This window comes from Zea mays, chromosome 6 (assembly GCF_902167145.1).
Source record: "Zea mays cultivar B73 chromosome 6, Zm-B73-REFERENCE-NAM-5.0, whole genome shotgun sequence".
NCBI classification, from domain to species: domain Eukaryota; kingdom Viridiplantae; phylum Streptophyta; class Magnoliopsida; order Poales; family Poaceae; genus Zea; species Zea mays.
Genome location: NC_050101.1, coordinates 175,240,325 through 175,262,074, shown reverse-complemented (window position 1 = coordinate 175,262,074; position 21,750 = coordinate 175,240,325). Strand labels below are relative to the sequence as shown.

Below are 21,750 nucleotides of genomic sequence, written 5' to 3'. Positions count from 1 at the left end.
AGAGCTCGTCTCATTGACTTGATTAACCCACACTAATATCTTTATAATCAAGGTTGTTGGAATTTAGCGTTGAATTTTACAGGACCACCTATTCACCCCCCCTCTAGGTGCTCTCAATTGGTATCAAAGTCGTTCTCTTCACTTAAGGGACTAACCGCCCGAAGAGATGGATCCTAAGGAAAAGGGGATGGTGATTAACGACAAGGAGAAGGAGTCCCTCTTCAACGAGCCAAGAGACGACAGGCCCACTGACTCTGGCTCGAGTCACAAGAAGAAGGACGGGAAGAAGAAGAGGCGCATCAAGAAGATCATCTACTACGACAGTGATGCCTCGTCTTCTTCACCACACGACGACGACTCCTCGTCAAAGAAGAAACCGGTGAATCAAAACTATTCATTTGATTATTCTTGTATTCCATTTCATTCTAATGCTCATTTGGTATCAATTCCACTTGGAAAACCGCCACACTTTGATGGAGAAGACTACTCTTTTTGGAGTCACAAAATGCGTAGTCACTTATTTTCTCTCCATCCTAGTATTTGGGAGATTGTTGAAAACGGAATGCATTTTGATAGTACTGACAATTCCGTTTTCATAAATGAGCAAATTCATGAGAATGCACAGGCTACTACTGTTTTGCTAGCATCCTTGTGCAGGGATGAATACAACAAGGTGAGCGGCTTGGACAACGCCAAGTAAATATGGTGCACCCTCAAGATATCGCATGAGGGAAACGACGCCACCATGATCACCAAAATGGAGTTGGTGGAAGGCGAACTGGGGAGATTTGCGATGATCAGGGGAGAGGAGCCAACACAAACCTACAACAGGCTCAAGACCCTCATCAACAAGATTAGAAGTTATGGAAGCACAAGATGGACGGACCACGACGTCGTCCGACTTATGCTAAGGTCATTCACGGTAATTGACCCCCATCTTGTCAATCTCATTCATGAAAACCCTAGGTACACCAAGATGACGCCCGAGGAGATACTCGGAAAATTCGTGAGCGGGCGCATGATGGTAAAGGAGGCACGATACGTGGATGGCGCCTTAAACGGTCCACTACCCATCTACGTGCCACATCTGGTTGCTCTCAAAGCAACAAGCAGCAAGGAGGCGCTACCAAGCAAGGTAGCTCAAGTGGAGGCTGTCGGCCTCAACGAAGATGAAAATGGTGCTTATCATCAAGCGTTTCAAGACCGCTCTTAAAGGACGCAAGGAGTACCCCAACAAGAACAAAATAAGGGGAAAGCGCTCCTGCTTCAAATGTGGTAAGACTGGTCATTTATAGCTCAATGCCCCGATAATGATAATGACCAGGAACAAGAGAAGTATGGGAAGAGGGAGAAGAAGAAGGTTTACAAGAAGGCAAAGGGCGAGGCGCACCTTAGAAAAGAATGGGATTCAGACTGCTCTTCATCCGACTCCGACGATGAAGGACTGGCAGCCTCGGCCTTCAACAAATCCTCTCTCTTCCCTAACGAACGCCACACTTGCCTCATGGCCAAGGAGAAGAAGGTAAGTGTTCGAGAAACCTCTAAGTATACTACTTCTAGCGATGATGATTCTAGTGATGATGAAGTAGATTATATTGATTTATTTAAAGGCTTAGATAGAACTAAAGTAGATAAAATCAATGAGTTAATTGATGCTTTAAATGAAAAGGATAGATTGATAGAAAGGCAAGAGGACATTTTGTATGAGAAACATGAAAAATTTGTTAGTGTTCAAAAGTCTCTTGCCTTAGAAACTCAGAGAAATGAAATGCTATCTTCTGAGTTATCTGCTTGCCATGAATCTATCTCTAGTTTAAAGATTTTGAATGATGATTTAAATGCTAAGCTAGAAGAAGCTAATAAATCTAGTTCATGTGTAGAGCATGTTGTAATCTGCAATAGATGTAAGGATCTTGATGTTGATACCTGTGATAAACATCTTAATTGTATTGCTAAATTAAATAATGAGGTGGCAAGTCTTAATGCTCAACTTAAGAATTGCAAAAATGATTTTGATAAGTTAAAATTTGCTAGGGATGCCTACACAATTGGTAGACATCCCTCTATTAAGGATGGACTTGGTTTTCAAAAGGAAACCAAGAACCTAACAAGCCAAAAGACTCCCATTCTCAACAAGGAGAAAAGGAAGGCTCTTATGACTAGTAGTTCTCAAAAATGTCATGCTTACATTTATGATAGAAAATTTTCTAGGAATGCTCATTATAATAGGAGTTATGATGTTTTTAATTCACATGCTATGTTTGATTCTAGCTCTACTTTTGTGCATGGTAGAAGTAAGCCTAGAAAAAGTAATGTTGTGTCTCATGTGCCTAGGAGAATGTGCAATGAACCTTCCACTATTTACCATGCTTGCAATACTTCATTTGCGCTTGTATGTAAGAATGAAAAAGTAGTTGCTAGAAAGTTGGGATCCAAATGCAAGGGAGACAAGACTTGTATTTAGGTTCCAAAGACTATTGTAACTAACCTTGTAGGACCCAACAAGAGTTGGGTACCTAAAACCCAAGCATAAATTGTCTTGCAGGTTTATGCATCTGGGGGCTCAAGCTGGATTATCGACAGCGGATGCACAAACCACATGACGGGGGAGAAGACGATGTTCACCTCCTACGTCAAGAACAAGGATTCCCAGGATACGATTATTTTTGGAGATGGGAACCAAGGCAAGGTCAAAGGTTTGGGAAAGATAGCCATCACAAGCGAGCACTCTATTTCAAATGTATTTTTAGTAGAGTCATTAGGGTACAACCTCCTGTCTGTAAGTCAATTGTGCCACATGGGCTACAATTGTTTGTTTACAAATGTTGATGTTTTTGTCTTTAGAATGAGTGATGGTTCATTAGCGTTTAAGGGTGTATTAGACGACAAACTCTACTTAGTTGATTTTACGAAAGAGGAGGTCGATCTAGATGCATGCTTAATAGCTAAGACTTCCATTGCACTCCGGTATTAGTGTACTCACTTCCAAGTTCATATTTTTGCTCTTATTGCCTTTTTGCTCTTAATTGACATTTTTGGTGAGGCAATGGGGTTAAAGGGCCAATAATGACCCTGTTTTGGTGCTTAATGCCAAAGGGGGAGAAATTAAGGCCAAAGCAAATGGATCAGTTACCACTTGTGAATTTTGAAAACAATAGAGTTAGAACTCTTGATTTGTCCAAAATGCTCCTATTGCAAAATTCAGTCTCTTGTGGGGGAGAATTTATGATTATGAGAAAAAGGGGGGAGTTTTTGGCACTTGATCAATTTCACTCTTGGATTATCTCTTTATGCCCAAACAAGTGAGTTTGACTTTGAGATAGGAAAATGAATTTGATTTGCAAAAACAAACCAAGTGGTGGCAAAGAGCGATCCAAATATGCCAAATTCTAGTCAAAAACAATTTGGTATTCAATTGCATTGATATTGCACTTCTTTTGGTTGTTTTTGGTTGTGTTGGCATAATTCACCAAAAATGAGGAGATTGAAAGGGAAATGTGCCTTTGGGTCATTTCTATAATGTTTTGGTGATTAAGTGCCCAACACACATTCTCTAAGTTCTAAATGTGCCAAAGATTGAAAAAGTGCAAATCAAGACATGAGGTATATTTCTAGACTTAGTACGTTTGTTTTTGAATACTAATGAAGTTATCTAAGTGTTAGAAACAGAGAATAGAAGAAAAGAAAAGGATTGCAAAAGACTAGCTGTGTGCAGCCGAAGCTCAGCACAGTCTGGTACACCGGACTGTCCGGTGGTGGACTCTGGTAAAAAGGCCACTCTCGGGAAAAATCGGCGGCGTACGGTTATAATTTACCGGACTGTCTGGTGGTGCACCGGACTGTCCGGTGAGCCAACGGTCGCCAGCGCAACGGTCGGTCGCGCAATACGCGGGCGACGCGTGGCCCGCGCCAATGGACAGTGTCCGGTGCACCAACTGGCCCGGAGGTGCAACAGTCATCTGCGCCAGAATAGGAAGGAGATCGGCACCGGACCGTCTACAGTGACTGTGCGGTGGCGCACCGGACCAGATAGAAGGCAAGGATGGCCTTCCTTGTTGGCCTCCAACAGCTCCTAGCTGCCTTGGGGCTATAAAAGGGACCCCTAGGCGCATGGAGGAGTCACGCAAGCATTCACTAAGTATTCTAAGGCATCCAGACTCTGCTCCCGCGCATTCGCTTTGTTGTGTTAGAGATTTGAGCTCCATTTGAGTTAAGAACTCTCTGTGTGTCATTTGAGCTCAAGTCTTCACTTGTGTGTGTGGGTGTGTTGCGTTTTGAGTCTTGTGTGCGTTGCTCTTCCCAACCTTACTCTTGTGTGTTCTTTGTGATCAATCTTGTAAGGGCGAGAGGCTCCAACTTGTGGAGATTCCTCGCAAACGGGAAAAGGATATAAGGAAGAAAAGTCGTGGTATTCAAGTTGATCACTGGATCACTTGAAAGGGGTTGAGTGCAACCCTCGTCCATTGGGACGACACAACGTGGAAGTAGGCAAGTGTTACTTGGCCGAACCACGGGATAAAATCGCGTGTCTCTTGTGATTGCTCTCTATTTGATTGTCTGTGTTCGCAAGAGCTCGTCTCATTGACTTGATTAACCCGCACTAATATCTTTATAATCAAGGTTGTTGGAATTTAGTGTTGAATTTTATAGGATCACCTATTCACCCCCTCTAGGTGCTCTCACGTACATAAGGTTTAAAATATATTATAGGGGCTTACATATAGAGTAAGTTGAAAAGATCCATAAGGGTTAAGATATAACAAGTGATGGATTTCTTCTATCGTGACAACTGGAAGGATTCTGTGTTCATATTGATTTTTGACGATTTTATCAAAACGATTCAAAATAGAATGAGAGTCTTTTAGCCACTAGAAGCCAATTTTGATACCAAGAATCTAATTTTAAGCTGAAACGCCCTCAAAAAAAAGGCAAGAAATGTTAAGATTGCAGACTTGTTTGGATTCAAGAGCTAAAACAAACTAATTAAAGTTTAGCTCCACCTTATGAGCCAAAAGTGACTAAATAGATACGTTTTTACTATTTCGGTTACTTTTAGCCTTTTTGTTTGGATCTTTTAGTCACTTTTGTCTTAGTTCATCGAAACATACCCTACTTATTTACTTTGGGGTATCTCTATAGATGTACAGAAGGGTTGAAGCCCAAAAGCCCGGCCCGAAACATGATTTTTTGGCTCGGTACCAACATGGCACGAACTACTTTAAATGGGCCCGGACCGACCCGGCTCGAGTACGCGGGTTGGGGCCAGATAGATATCTAAGTCAAGTGGCCCGCTTTTTTACACTAAACCCTGCTTTTGAGCTCGTTTTTCACGTGCTAACTAGGCCGACCTAATCCATTTAAGCTCGTAGTGTGCAACTAGAACACAAGCCCACAGGCCAAACATGTGTGACCTAGTTGTATAACCGTGTCTGACGATCCGGGCCCAAATCGGACCGGGCTAGGCCGAGATCGGGCTAGACGGCCCATGTCAAAGGAAACACCATTCATTGGTAACAGTTTGTTTACTGTAATTAGGGCCCTTACAAAACTTCCCTCGAGCTAAGCTAATGCCACAACACCACAAATGACATCCATTTATCGTGCATTGCTTACTAATTTTAGGCCACACCAAGCTAACTTCTGTTTTTCTAGTTTTTTTCCTTGTAAAATGTTGTGAATTTCTACCATTCTCTCCCCCCGAATTGATGCTGCCATCTGCCATTGCCATTGTGTGAGGGAGACGACGTGAAAGGAGACCAAGGGCCACGAGATGGCTCTGCGCGGCAACCTGCCCGTGCTGCTCCTTTTGTTCGCCGCGGCGGCCACCGCGAGCGGTAAGTCGGCGAGGCTCGACCTTTTCCCAGCAGCACCGGGAGCATCGGTAACCGCGCGGGCGAGGGGCGACCGGCGCCGGCACGCGTACATCTCCGCCCAGCTCCCGTCGCGCCGGGGCGGAAGGCAGAGGGTTGCCGCGGAAGTGGCGTCGTCGTCCGCGGTCTCCTTGCCTATGTCGTCGGGGGCCTACGCAGGCACAGGGCAGTACTTTGTGAAGGTCCTCGTGGGAACGCCCGCGCAGGAGTTCACGCTGGTAGCGGACACCGGCAGCGAGCTCACCTGGGTCAAATGCGCCGGTGGCGCCTCCCCGCCGGGTCTCGTGTTCCGGCCAGAGGCCTCCAAGTCGTGGGCGCCCGTCCCGTGCTCGTCCGACACGTGCAAGTTGGACGTGCCCTTCTCCCTCGCCAACTGCTCCTCGTCGGCCAGCCCATGCTCCTACGATTACCGGTAACACCATTACATTACGCGCCGTTGTCCATGCATGCATCATTTTTTCTTCCTGGCAATGTCACTCACCACCAACTGTGTGCATGCATGGCAGGTACAAGGAAGGATCGGCTGGGGCGCTCGGCGTCGTGGGCACCGACTCGGCGACCATCGCGCTGCCCGGCGGCAAGGTGGCGCAGCTGCAAGACGTGGTCCTGGGTTGCTCCTCCACGCATGATGGCCAGAGCTTCAAGTCAGTAGACGGCGTGCTGAGCCTGGGCAACGCCAAGATCTCGTTCGCGTCCCGCGCCGCCGCGCGCTTCGGTGGTAGCTTCTCCTACTGCCTCGTCGACCACCTCGCCCCGCGCAACGCCACCGGGTACCTCGCCTTCGGCCCAGGGCAGGTGCCCCGGACCCCGGCGACGCAGACGAAGCTGTTCCTGGACCCCGCGATGCCCTTCTACGGCGTGAAGGTCGACGCCGTCCACGTGGCCGGCCAGGCCCTCGACATCCCCGCCGAGGTGTGGGACCCCAAGAGCGGCGGCGTGATCCTCGACTCCGGCACGACCCTCACGGTCCTCGCCACCCCGGCGTACAAGGCCGTGGTCGCCGCGCTGACCAAGCTCCTGGCCGGGGTCCCCAAAGTGGACTTCCCCCCGTTCGAGCACTGCTACAACTGGACGGCACCGCGACCGGGAGCGCCGGAGATCCCAAAGCTGGCGGTGCAGTTCACCGGGTGCGCGCGGCTGGAGCCACCGGCGAAGAGCTACGTGATCGACGTGAAACCTGGCGTGAAGTGCATCGGCTTGCAGGAGGGCGAGTGGCCCGGCGTGTCGGTCATCGGCAACATCATGCAGCAAGAGCACCTCTGGGAATTCGACCTCAAGAACATGGAGGTCAGGTTCATGCCGTCGACCTGCACCCGGTGATCGTAAAGCTGACCTCGATGGTTTTGTTGATCAGAGCATTTGAAGGGAAATGTTTTTTCTGAACATAAAAAAATAGAAAACGAAAATGATGCTCTGCATAAATCAACTTTCTGCACGAGATACATATTGATATTCTGCGCGATTTGCTATCCTTGCATCGAACCTAGTACAGTACGCGCTTGACCGCAATGTATCGGTGTCACCCATCAACAACTTATATTATCATACAAAGCCATCACTACCGGAATCCGGGTCTTTGCCAAGTGTCGGCGGCTTTGCCGAGTGCTTTTTATCGGGCACTCGGCAAAGACGCCTTTGCCGAGCGCCGCACTCGGCAAAGTCCTATACTCGGTAAAGATCTGATTTACCGAGTGTAGGACACTTGGCACAGCCAAGCACTCGGCAAAGACTGCTTTGCCGAGAGTCAAACACTCGGCAAAGATGGCTCTCGGCAAAGGGCCGTTAGCGACCGTCTATAGCTGATGGTCGTCCGTCTTTGCCGAGTGCCAAATATTGGGTACTCGGCAAAGGACGCTTTGCCGAGTGTCTTCTCTAGACACTCGGTAAAGTATATTTTTATTTTTTTTTATTTTGTCTTCCAAACTTTTTGTGGTATGTTCCTACACTATGTAGACCTATATGTATCATTTGTGGACAATTATAACAGAGTTTTCAATCGATAGTAGATTTAGTTCGTTTATTTGAATTTCTTTGGAAAAATCAGATTTGAACTGCAGGTCACTCGAAACTTGGAAAAACGTGCATGCAAAAATGATATTCATGTTACTTAGCATAAGTTACGACCGATTCCAGGAGCGTACCGGAAACTTCGAGCAACATGCTCACTAAACATGGCCGTGAACTTGTCATCTACATGTTTAAAAATTGTATAAAACACAAACAAAGTCAGAAAATCATGAAACTAGTCCACGTGTCATGATATCATATGTTAAGGCTGTGATAAAAAATTGAAAAATTTTCGAGAAAACTATAACGCGCTATGTGTACAAACCTAAGAGATCCACATTGAAACTCTATGATTTCATGTGTAGTTCTCTTAGGTTTCTACACATTGTGTCTCACAACTTTCTCCAAACATTCTAAAATTTTTATCACAGCCTGTACATATGATATCATAACACGTGGACAAGTTTCATAATTTTCTGACTTTGTTTGTGTTTTATAAAAATTTTAAACCGCTGGATGGCAAGTTCACGGCCATGTTGAGTGAGCATGGTGCTCGAAGTTTCCGGTCTGCTCCTGAAATCGGTCGTAACTTGTACTAAGTAGCATGAATATCATTTTTGCATTCACGGTTTTCCAAGTTTCGAGTGACTTGCAGTTCAAATCTAAATTTTCCGAAGAAATTCAAATAAACGAACTACATCTACTAGCTATTGAAAACACAGTTATAATTGTCCCAAAATGGTACATGTAGGTCTGCATAGTGTAGGAACATACCACAAAAAGTTTCATAAACAAAATAAAAAATTTAAATATATTTTGCCGAGTGCCCCAGCTTGGACACTCGGCAAAGAAAGCTTTGTCGAGTGCTTGTCGTGCGACACTCGATAAAGCTTTTTTAAAAGGGACATTTACATTTCGCCCACTAGTCTGGACTCGCTGCTCAAATCTACCCCCGCCCAAATTCTCTAATCAGTTTTCCCCTCCCACCTCCACACTTTGCTCAGAGATCACCTCACGGCGCTATATTCTCCCGTCAAAGGCTCTTACAGGTGGACCTGACACCTTACAAGTGGGACCCGCTCCCCTTTCCCCTTTCCCCTGCTTCTCTTCCCAAATTGAATCGCACGCGAGCACGCTCCCAGGTTCGCTGGCAGCGGTCCGTCCATCGCCCTCCACCACTCCCTTCTCCGGCTTGCGGCAGCCCCAGCGGCCTTCACCGGCGTGCGGCGGGGATGTGCCCTTCTCCGGCGCGCGGCACGACAAGGGTGTCCAGGCGGCATGGCACGGCGCGGGTCCCAGACGTGCGCGGGCAGATCCTAGGCGTGCGCGGGCAGGTCCCCGACGATCTCCTCGACGGCGCGCCCCGCAGCCGCAGGAGCCGTTCGCCCGGGCCGCACGGCAGGCGGATCTCGGCCTCTGCGGGCGCTCCGGCGGGCGGATCTCGGCCTCCGCGGTGTGCTCCGGCGGGCGGCTTCTACGCGGGACAACGCCCACTGCCAGGGACAACGCCCATTGCCAGGCGGATCTCGGCTTCAACACTCCCACTGGCAGGGACAACGCCCGGCCGTGAGAAGACGACGCTCGGTCGTGGCCATCCTCGGCGGCGCCCTGCTCGCTGCATCCTCGGCGGCGCCCTGCTCGCTGCTAGAGGTATGTAGCAATTTCAGACCCCCTGTTACTTGATGTTGGTGCTAGTTTAACGACTAGAATAATTTTATTGTCAACTAGGATGGATTTAAATACATCTTTTGTGTTGAATGTGAGAAGAAAAACAAGCAGAAGGTTGGATGACAGTGGTAAAAAAGCATATGTTGGTTGTTATGAATTTCACGTGGGTGCTGATGTTACCTGGACTTTGGAACAGTTTAGCAAGGCTATATGTGATCAGCATGCTTGGAATGTTGATGATGAGGTACAATTCAGTTACTTTGACAAGTTTGAGAATAAATCTATGAAAATTAAGAGTGATTTGGATTTATCTCTGATGTTTGCTATGCATCTTGGAGAAAGGTCTGTTGTTGTCCAAAATGATGTGGTTATTGGAGGAAGGGCTAATCAGTCAATACGCTCTCAACCATCTTGTAGCCAAAGCCATCCAGTGTTGACACTGGACTATGATGTACCTGATGAGGTTGTTTATGATAATGAGGATGAGAGGTTGTATCCAGATTTGGTTAAAAGCCATCCAACATTATTACTAGATAACAGACCTGCACAATTTGTGGACACTGACCAAGAAGAGGAAGAGGAGAACATTGACATGGGGATGTCTGGGCATGAAGATGATGAGGACAGACCAGTGATCGATTATGACAAGGACAATCCTTCCCTAGCAGAAGGCACCATATTTCCATCGATGGTTGATTGTTGAAATGCACTCGCTACTTATTGCATTAAGGGTGGATATGACTTTGAAATTGATAAAAGTGAGCCAAGTAGGTTGAGAGTGCACTGCACATATGAAAGGTGTAGATGGAGGATGCATGCCTCAAAGATGCGAGATAGCACACTCATTCAGGTCAAAGTGAACCCTTTTCCTCACACATGTCCAAGTGTTGAAAGAAAAGAGACTTTGAAGATAGCTAAGAGCAGGTGGTGCGCTGATGTAATGTTGGATTGGGTGAGAGACAACCCATGTATTGGTCCAACTGCATTGATAAAGAAGATACATGAGAAGTATGGAATGAAGGTGCCTTACATGAGAGTGTTTTATGGTAAGGAAATGGCTCTAGACAAGATTTATGGTCCATGGAAGGATAGTTTTAAGTTGATGTACACTTTCAAAGCCGAAGTGGAGAAAGCATGTCCAGGAAGTGTTGTAGAGATTGACAAGCACACTGTGCAGTACAAAGTGAGGAAGATGATTATGGAGAAGGAATGCTTTAGAAGGGTTTTTGTTTCATTTAAGGCTTGTTGGAAGGGCTTTTTAGATGGTTGTAGACCATATTTAGCAGTGGATGCAACTGCTTTGAATGGAAGATTTAGAGGACAATTAGTAGCTGCTTGTGCCATTGATGCACACAATTGGCTCTTTCCAGTTGCATATGGGGTGCTAGAGGCTGAATCAGAAGAGAGCTGGAAATGGTTTCTACAGAATTTGCGAGTGGTTATAGGTATTCCACATGGATTGGTGATACACACAGATGCATGTAAGGGTCTAGAACTGTAGTTGAGGAGGTGTTCCCTGGAGTGGAGCATAGGGAATGCATGTGTCACCTTGCAGCTAATTTTGGCAAGATCTTTAAAGGAAAGATGTACGATGACAACCTGTGGCCTGCATCACTAACCTACAGCCTCAAGAAGCATAATTATCACTTGAGCCAATTGCACGCAGCGAATCCAAAGGTGAAGGATTGGTTCAAAAAGAGTCATTCGAAGTTATGGATGCGAAGCAAATTCAATGAAGTATGTAAGGTAGAATATGTGAATAACAACCTTGCAGAGTCTTTCAATGCAAAAGTTAGAAAAATCAAAGGGCTTCATTTGGTGGAAATGTTGGACAAGATTAGGCAGATGCTTATGGAAAAGTTTGAGTTACGCCAGAGAATTTCAGCTGCAAAGTTTGTTGGCCACAAAATAATCCCTTCTGTGATGAAGAAATTGCTTACGAAAACAAGGGGTTTGAAGATGAAAATGATAAAGCGTACGCCATTTGAGGCAGAGGTGACAGCATACGACAGAGAAAAGAGGGAATGGAGGTACCCAGTGAACTTAGAGAAGAGGACATGTAGTTGTAGGCAATGGGAGATTACTGGCTTGCCATGTATCCATGCCCTCTTCTTCATTACCTCTCTTCGTGGTCCAGCTGCTGAAATCGACCAATATGTGGATGATTACTTCTCTGTCACCAAGTTTAATGCAACATACGCTGATAATGTGCCTTGTATTGAGTCACAACACCAGTGGGACATAGTCGATCCAGGATTTGTGCTCCACGCTCCAGTACAGAGTAGAGCACCAGGGAGGCCAAGGAAGACTAGAATAAGATCAAGTGCAGAGGGCACTGGACTTGGCCCTAGGAGGCGGAAATGTAAAAGATGTGGAGAGTTCGGTCATTTTGCTAGCAAATGCAAAAATGCCGTGGATGCGGCTTTCGGAGAAGATCAACATTGGGGTGCAGAAAATTCAGAAGTGTCACCATCCAATGTCATTGTAACCAGGGAAAATAGTCCCCCTACCATGCAAATTGAAGAAGTGCCACAAGCGCCGTCATTCAATGTCATTGTAACTAGGTAATGGTGGTATAATGTCGCTTATGTACTAGTCTTGAAATTGTTCTCATCGTTAACCTTTGGTTTGTTGAACAGGGAAAATAGTCCTCCTAGCATGCAAATTGAAGAAGTGCCACAAGCGCCGCCATTCAATGTCATTGTAACTAGGTAATGGTTGTATAATGTCGCTTATGTACTAGTCTTGAAATTGTTCTCATCGTTAAGCTTTGGTTTGTTGAAGAGGGAAAATAGTCCTGCTAGCATGCAAATTGAAGAAGTTCCACAAGGAGAAGAGAAGGAAGAGGAGGAAATCAGTCCACCTAAGGAGAAGAGAGGGAAGAGGAGGAAAAAGAGTAAAATTGAAGATAGTCCAGCAAATAACACAAGGAGCAAGCGACTTAACATAGCAAGGAAGACTAAGAGCATGAAACAGCTTCTTATGTAGCATGGGTTGTATTCAGCTGTCACTTCTTCTAGTTATGAATAATGAATACTTGCTGCTGCTATAATGAATAATGAAATATTCAGAACTGAAACAGGTTGTGTTTATGAATTTCTTGTTGTTTATGAATTTCTGAACTGGTATCTGTTTCTGAACTGGTATCTTGCTGTTTATGAATTTCTGAACTGTTCTGAACTGAAACAGGCTGTGTTTCTGAAACAGGCGTAGTGGTCTGGCGTGTGTTTCTGAACTGAATCGCACTGCTTTCTGGTCACATAGCAACTTTCTGTCTCTTCAATAGAAACAGGCGTGTGGCGTAGTGGTCCGTCCAGAGGTGCAGTATACACTAGGTGCTGGGTTCGATTCCCTTCTTTTTTTTTGCATTTTGTTGCATATATGAGACGTGGCCATTTTGTTGCACACTTTTGTCTATGTCTCAATTTTTTATCTCAAGCAACTAGGTCCAAATTATGACTCCCCGCCAAGTTTCACTATTTTTTGACAATATTTGGTATTTAGTTATTTATTTTCGGTCCTAAAAGTCATTTAAACCATATAAACCAATAAATAATAAAAAAAGTGGATTCTTTACATGAAGTAAGTCATAAATGATTAGATGAACTAATGGTTCACTTTTGAAGCAAAAACAAAGGAAAAAGTAAGGAATATAGCTCAAAGAGTGACGTTGTAGTTGAATGTTATGAAACTTAGGGAGAGACGTGTCCATTTGTGAAGCACCTATTATTACACTTTTGCAAAACCTCATGGTCTTTTTATCTCAAGCAACTAGGTCCAAATTATGACTCCCCGCCAAGTTTCACTATTTTTTGACAATATTTGGTATTTATTTATTTATTTTCGGTCCTAAAAGTCATTTAAACCATATAAACCAATAAATAATAAAAAAGTGGATTCTTTACATTAAGTAAGTCATAAATGATTATATGAACTAATGGTTCACTTTTGAAGCAAAAACAAAGGAAAAAGTAAGGAATATAGCTCAAAGAGTGACGTTGTAGTTGAATGTTATGAAACTTAGGGAGATATGTGTCCATTTGTGAAGCACCTATTATTACACTTTTGCAAAACCTCATGGTTTTTTTATCTCAAGCAACTAGGTCCAAATTATGACTCCCCGCCAAGTTTCACTATTTTTTGACAATATTTGGTATTTATTTATTTTCGGTCCTAAAAGGCATTTAAACCATATAAACCAATAAATAATAAAAAAGTGGATTCTTTACATGAAGTAAGTCATAAATGATTAGATGAACTAATGGTTCACTTTTGAAGCAAAAACAAAGGAAAAAGTAAGGAATATAGCTCAAAGAGTGACGTTGTAGTTGAATGTTATGAAACTTAGGGAGAGACGTGTCCATTTGTGAAGCACCTATTATTACATTTTTGCAAAACCTCATGGTATTTTTATCTCAAGCAACTAGGTCCAAATTATGACTCCCCGCCAAGTTTCACTATTTTTTGACAATATTTGGTATTTATTTATTTATTTTTGGTCCTAAAAGTCATTTAAACCATATAAACCAATAAATAATAAAAAAAGTGGATTCTTTACATGAAGTAAGTCATAAATGATTAGATGAACTAATGGTTCACTTTTGAAGCAAAAACAAAGGAAAAAGTAAGGAATATAGCTCAAAGAGTGACGTTGTAGTTGAATGTTATGAAACTTAGGGAGAGACGTGTCCATTTGTGAAGCACCTATTATTACACTTTTGCAAAACCTCATGGTCTTTTTATCTCAAGCAACTAGGTCCAAATTATGACTCCCCGCCAAGTTTCACTATTTTTTGACAATATTTGGTATTTATTTATTTATTTTCGGTCCTAAAAGTCATTTAAACCATATAAACCAATAAATAATAAAAAAGTGGATTCTTTACATGAAGTAAGTCATAAATGATTAGATGAACTAATGGTTCACTTTCGAAGCAAAAACAAAGGAAAAAGTAAGGAATATAGCTCAAAGAGTGACGTTGTAGTTGAATGTTATGAAACTTAGGGAGAGACGTGTCCATTTGTGAAGCACCTATTATTACACTTTTGCAAAACCTCATGGTCTTTTTATCTCAAGCAACTAGGTCCAAATTATGACTCCCCGCCAAGTTTCACTATTTTTTGACAATATTTGGTATTTATTTATTTTCGGTCCTAAAAGGCATTTAAACCATATAAACCAATAAATAATAAAAAAGTGGATTCTTTACATGAAGTAAGTCATAAATGATTAGATGAACTAATGGTTCACTTTTGAAGCAAAAACAAAGGAAAAAGTAAGGAATATAGCTCAAAGAGTGACGTTGTAGTTGAATGTTATGAAACTTAGGGAGAGACGTGTCCATTTGTGAAGCACCTATTATTACATTTTTGCAAAACCTCATGGTATTTTTATCTCAAGCAACTAGGTCCAAATTATGACTCCCCGCCAAGTTTCACTATTTTTTGACAATATTTGGTATTTATTTATTTATTTTTGGTCCTAAAAGTCATTTAAACCATATAAACCAATAAATAATAAAAAAAAGTGGATTCTTTACATGAAGTAAGTCATAAATGATTAGATGAACTAATGGTTCACTTTTGAAGCAAAAACAAAGGAAAAAGTAAGTAATATAGCTCAAAGAGTGACGTTGTAGTTGAATGTTATGAAACTTAGGGAGAGATGTGTCCATTTGTGAAGCACCTATTATTACACTTTTGCAAAACCTCATGGTCTTTTTATCTCAAGCAACTAGGTCCAAATTATGACTCCCCGCCAAGTTTCACTATTTTTTGACAATATTTGGTATTTATTTATTTATTTTCGGTCCTAAAAGTCATTTAAACCATATAAACCAATAAATAATAAAAAAAGTGGATTCTTTACATGAAGTAAGTCATAAATGATTAGATGAACTAATGGTTCACTTTCGAAGCAAAAACAAAGGAAAAAGTAAGGAATATAGCTCAAAGAGTGACGTTGTAGTTGAATGTTATGAAACTTAGGGAGAGACGTGTCCATTTGTGAAGCACCTATTATTACACTTTTGCAAAACCTCATGGTCTTTTTATCTCAAGCAACTAGGTCCAAATTATGACTCCCCGCCAAGTTTCACTATTTTTTGACAATATTTGGTATTTATTTATTTATTTTCGGTCCTAAAAGTCATTTAAACCATATAAACCAATAAATAATAAAAAAAGTGGATTCTTTACATGAAGTAAGGCATCAATGATTAGATGAACTAATGGTTCACCTTTTGACAATATTTGGTATTTATTTATTTAATTTTGGGCCTAAAAGGAATTTGGATGTGTAAGGTTATGTAATACCGTTTGCATATGATACTCGAACATCTAACTTGTCTACTTGGTCACTATGATATGGCTCTGGTTCGCAGTGCAGCGGTCTAGGTTCGAGCGCGGCTTCTGCACCTTTTTTTGTTTTTCAACTTTTTGCCCAGCTCGTTCTGCCAGGACGCCGAGGAGCACCAGGGGAACGCGCAGTATGCGCCCCCAGCTCGTTCTGCTCTACGCCGAGGACCCCAGTTCTGTTCTCTTGGCTTGTGAAGAGGTTTGCCATTTTTGCTTGCTACGCTGAATCTGACATGTTCTTCTGGCCCAATTGCCATAATAAGTTTAACCAAATTTATATAGTAAAACAATAACATTTATGATACCTAAATAAATATTATTGGATTCTTCATTAGTTAGCTATTTGATGTCATAGTTCATCCATAGTGCTTACAACTTATTTCATCCATAGTTCATCCATAGTGCATAGAGCTTACAAATTTCTAGTGCTTACCACCTTGGTTCATAATAAAAAGTAAAACAACAAATATCATAAAAGCACAAATGACTAAAATGTAAATAATTTTGTTGAGGTTGCCATTTATCTTCATCAATTCAATTGCTAGAATGTCCAACTTCACAAACACATCTCCTTTATCTGCACCACATAACTCTGCTCCACAATTATTCACCATCAATTGCGTAGCACCTTGTTCTTGCTCAAAACTGGACCGTGTCTGTTTAGTCATACCACTCAAGCGCAACCATTCGATGTACTCATCCATCCACATAAAAAAGTTGCACTTCTTAAGGATCTAATATAACAACACAAAAACCACATAATTAATCTAAAATCACATGACATAAAGGATGAATGATAAACTACGTAAACAAACAAGGGAAATGATCATGAACCTTGCCGGGTTGTGATTTGCTTTCGCACTTTACGAATTCTCTACCGTAGTTGCCGTTTTCTGATTTTTTTCGTCCTGAGCCTAACCAATGGCTCTGACCGGGTGCAATCAGGACACTGGACGAGAGGGACATGGTCGAAGCTGGGAAAACCTTGCAATCTGTTGGATGAGCTCGCACGCGACATTCTCTATGGATGCTCACACTAGGAGCCGACCGACGTTTGGGGCTTACTGGAGGATGCTGCCTGTCTGTGCGAGATTTTTTTCAATCAAAACACGATATATTTCAGATCCACCAGGAGTAAACCCGAGATATAAATTCATTTTTTTCATGATTAAAAGCTTCAATGGTAAAACTGCTAGCTGCTTGCGCCTACTCTGCTAGCTGCTTGCAAGTTAAATGGGGATGCAGCAATTTTCCTTAAAAATTGGTCTGTCAGATTTTCGTGTAGGCAAAATGCGGTCTTTGTACTAATTGCTGTTTTGGAGATTTAAATTTGAATTTGAGGACCCGAAGTTATGGTTAAGCTACCTCTCGAGGAACTCGCCGGAGAAGCGCTCGCTCCGCGTCGAGCTCGCTTGCGGCTGGCTGCTCCCGGCCGTGCCCACCCCCGCGTCGAGCTCGCCCGCGTAGAAGCTGCCCGCCGGAGCACACCGCGGCGGCCGAGATCCGCCCGCCGAAGCGCCCGCGTAGAAGCCGTCAGCCGGAGCACACCACGGCGGCCGAGATCCGCCCGCCGGAGCACACGTGCAGGCCGAGATCCGCCCGCCGGAGCGCCCGCGGAGGCCGAGATCCGCCTGTCGTGCGGCCCGGGCGAACGGCTCCTGCGGCTGCGGGGCGCGTCGTCGAGCGCCGGGACCTGCCCGCGCACGGTAAGGATCTGCCCGCGCACGTCTGCGACCCGCGCCGTGCCGTGCCGCGCCTGCACACCCTTGCACGCCGGTGAAGGCCGCTGGACACCCTTGCCGTGCCGCGCGCCGGAGAAGGGCACGTCCCCACCGCACGCCGGTGAAGGCCGCTGGGGCTGCCGCAAGCCGGAGAAGGGAGTGGTGGAGGGCGATGGATGGGCCGCTGCCAGCGAACCTGGGAGCGTGCTCGCGTGCGATTCAATTTGGGAAGAGAAGCAGGGGAAAGGGGAGCGGGTCCCACTTGTAAGGTGTCAGGTCCACCTGTAAGAGCCTTTGACGGGAGAATATAGCGTCGTGAGGTGATTTCTGAGCAAAGTGTGGAGGTGGGAGGGGAAAACTGATTAGAGAATTTGGGCGAGGGTAGATTTGAGCAGCGCGTCCAGACTAGTGGGCGAAATGTAAATGTCCCTTTTTAAAAACCCTAAGTCTAGTCTTTGCCGAGTGCCAACAGACAGGCACTCGGCAAAGAAGCCTCTTTGCCGAGTGCCAGATCAAAGTCACTCGGGAAAGTATATTTTTTAGTTTTAAAAAAATCTTTACCGAGTGCCAGATCGCGGGCACTCGGCAAAGACGTTAATTATACAGACCGTCAGCCTCTTCTTCTTGTTCCTTCTCCTTTCACTTTCCCACCGTGACACCGACGGCCGTCGCCGCCCGTCCTCGCCCGAGCGCCACCAACGCCATCCGCGACCGCCCCCACGCGCTCGGCCGGCCGCCGACCACCACCCTGCGTCCGCCGCCACTCGGTCGCCTCCCTGCGCCCGCTCCATTGAAGCTCGGGCGTTGTCGCCGTGGGGACTTGTGGGAGTGCCGCCACATTCGAGCTCAAGGTTGGGGGTGCTCGACGTTCTTTGGGGAACCTGCGTGCTTCGTCGGTATGTTGCTATCTATTCAGTTCGTACGGTTATTCACTTTGTATAGAACCGTTTGGTGGTCGGTTTGGGGTCCGGGTGTAGAATCGCGCCACTCTCCGGCGGGTGATCTGCCGCAGTATGGGTGGCGCCGCCGTCGGCGTGGTCGGGGTGAAGAAGAAGGGTTCATGGTCGTAGATCGACGCTTGGACGATTGAGATTAGATGTGCCTTACCGGTTTGTGTAGGGAATATGAACTGTTGATCGGATATGACGACCCTGATTAAACAATCGTAATGTTTTCAACAAGAGAGGGTGTGGACCGTGCGATCAGGATCGGGTGGATCTGGTTCAGCATAGGGTAATGTGAAGTGGTTGTCGTTAATCGTGATACAAGTAGCAACAATATTTATGATACTAATTTGAGTCTAAAATCATAAACCCTATGATAGATGTGGTTCGACTACTTGTATATATGATGTCCAATGCATTGCATATATGCCATAGTGTCGTTGATATACCTGTGAATATCAGCCATCGTGCTGCTACTTTTATTTGCAGGTTTTGGAAACCTCCCCGTGCAGGGGAGGTGCTGCCGATTTTTTTGTCGATATATGTTAGAGGATGGAGGACCGTGAGTGGATGTACATAGGCCACTCTGGTGACAGAACTAACCGATAGCGGTAGATAGGCACAAGTAGTGGTAGGTTTGCCGATGGCATGCGTGGTCCTAAGGATGGCGGTCGTTGATGTGAATTCATATGAACAAAGTTTGTCTCCATTTTTTGTATTAATAGACTTGTGTTTCTTTTTTTTACAGAGAAGATACTTGTCTTCCTAGCCACTACGGGTCTGCCTGCACCGCGTCGCGTCGCCACTGCACCAACCCGCCACAGCCCCGCTAGCCTGATTCCACCGTCACCCTAGGTATAACCTCAATTTCCGCATCATGGTCGTAGATCACGTAACCCAGTTAGGCGTCTCCCGTTCGAAAGAGATACGGTGTAGATATGTAGATCTTTGCATATCTACAAATGTATCAGTTTCAAATTGTCCACGTTTTTTGGACAGCCCGCGGTTGCCTAGATGGTGTTAGTTTCCATGCTCTACTCCGGTCCGAGACAGAGTTTCGGCGTCACCTCCCTGTTGTTCTATGGACAGTACACTCTCCCTGTCAGGACGTGTATCCGGAGAACAGCGGGGAGGTGCTTCCGAAATTCTATCTCGGATCGAAGTAGAGCATGGAAACTAACTCCGTCTACGCAACCGCGGGTGGGATTAGGACCTATCATCACCTATTAGAAGGTAGGAACGTAGTGTACATGCATTACATGTCTATATTAAACTATACTCGGTTATATATGTTAGAGGATGGAGGACCGTGAGTGGATGTACACGGGCCGCGTTCGACGTAATGATGTCACCCCAGAATGGATTAGGAAGATCGATGCTTTCGTGGAACGGGCATATGGCGAAGCTGCTAAAGGAGCTAGCCTAGTCCCTTGTCCGTGCAGCAAATGTGACAACCGGAAAAGAAAACCAAAGAAGGCCATGGTAGAACATATTTGGAAGAATGGATTTACGCCGGACTATACTCTGTGGATCTTCCATGGTGAAGCGCATCGCACGAGAGAGGAGGTGGTGAGACAACGCGTCGAGGATTACGATGCTGATGCCGGGGTAGCGGACATGTTGAACGACTATCACGAGGCACAGTTCGCCGAAGGACGTACGGAGGACGAGCCAGAGGCGACCGCAAAGGAATTCTACGACATGTTTGACGCGGCACAGAAACCCCTTCACGGCAAGACAAAGGTTTCTCAACTGGATGCCATTGGGCGTATAATGGCGTTCAAGTCGCAGTATAGCATGAGTTGAGACGCCTTCGATGGTTTGTTGACAGTTATTGGCAGCCTGCTTCTGGAGGATCACGTTCTGCCAAAGAGCATGTACGAGGCACAGAAACTCCTTCGTGCACTCAAGATGACGTATGAGCAGATACATGCTTGTCCGAAGGGCTGCGTCCTATTTAGGAAAGAACACACTGAGGCAAAGTACTGTCCGAAGTGTAAATCATCTAGGTTCATGGAGGTAGACTCTGGTGATGGACAGATGAGGCAGCTCGACATCCCCGTGACAATCCTACGCCACCTTCCGTTCATACCGAGGATCCAGCGTCTATATATGACAGAGGAATCCACGAAACAGATGACATGGCACAAAAAAGGCAAACGGTACAATCCTGACAAGATGGTTCACGCATCCGATGGTGAAGCATGGACCCACTTTGATGTCATTCACCATGAGAAAGCCAAAGAGGCTCGTAATGTTCGTGTTGCGCTGGCCATAGATGGGTTCAATCCCTATGGAATGACCGCTGCCCCATACACATGTTGGCCCGTGTTCGTTATCCCCATCAATCTCCCCCCGGCGTATGCTTTCAAAGAAAGAACATATTCGTGTCGTTGATAATTCCTGGACACCCGGGGAATAAAATGGGCGTGTACATGGAGCCTTTGATTGATGAATTGGTCCGTGCTTAGGAGGAAGGGGTATGGACGTACGACCGAGCTACGAAGACAAACTTCAAAATGCATGTTTGGTACCAGTACTCCATGCATGACTTTCCGACGTATGGGCTATTTTGCGCCTGGTGTGTTCACGGTAAGTGCCCATGCCCAGTTTGCAAGGAAGCTCTTAGGTTTATTTGGTTGAAGAAGGGTGGTAAATATTCGTCATTCGATAAACATCGACAATTTCTCCCTCCTGACCATGCATTCCGACTAGACATCAAGAACTTTACGAAAGGTGTCTGGTGACAGACCGCCCACCTGCAATGATGACTGGTGCCGAAGTTCGCGAATAGATAGATGGTCTCGTGGCCAACCCAGAAGGTGGTTTTGTGGGATATGGTGAGCAACATATGTGGACACATAAATCGAGCTTGACTCGGCTCCCTATTATGATGACCTGCTCCTTCCACACAACCTTGACGTGATGCACACTGAAAAGAATGTCGCCGAGGCACTTTGGGCAACAGTTATGGAGATTCCTGATAAGTCAAAGGACGTAAAGCCAAGAGTGGATCTGGAAGAGTTATGTGATAGACCAAACCAAGAGATAAAGCCTCCTAGTGGTGGTAAGACATGGAGAAGGCCTAAGGCCGATTTCGTCCTGAGCAGGGCCCAGAGGAAGGAAGTACTACAGTGGATCAAGATGTTAATGTTCCCTGATGGGTATGCAGCTAACCTTAGT

The 21,750-nt window shown here is 45.0% G+C and overlaps 1 protein-coding gene and 1 pseudogene across 1 annotated transcript; one reads left to right on the top strand and one right to left on the bottom strand.

The window, feature by feature from the left end:
• Positions 1 to 5,714: 5,714 nt before the first annotated feature.
• On the top strand, positions 5,715 to 7,451 carry LOC100193034 (Eukaryotic aspartyl protease family protein). Its single transcript, NM_001138202.1, has 2 exons — positions 5,715 to 6,282; positions 6,377 to 7,451. Exons 1-2 carry the CDS (start codon positions 5,771 to 5,773, stop codon positions 7,188 to 7,190), a joined length of 1,326 nt encoding a protein of 441 aa, NP_001131674.1. The 5' UTR covers positions 5,715 to 5,770; the 3' UTR covers positions 7,191 to 7,451.
• Positions 7,452 to 16,308: 8,857 nt separating this feature from the next.
• Positions 16,309 to 19,033, bottom strand: LOC103631628 (translation initiation factor IF-2-like; annotated as a pseudogene).
• Positions 19,034 to 21,750: the final 2,717 nt, after the last annotated feature.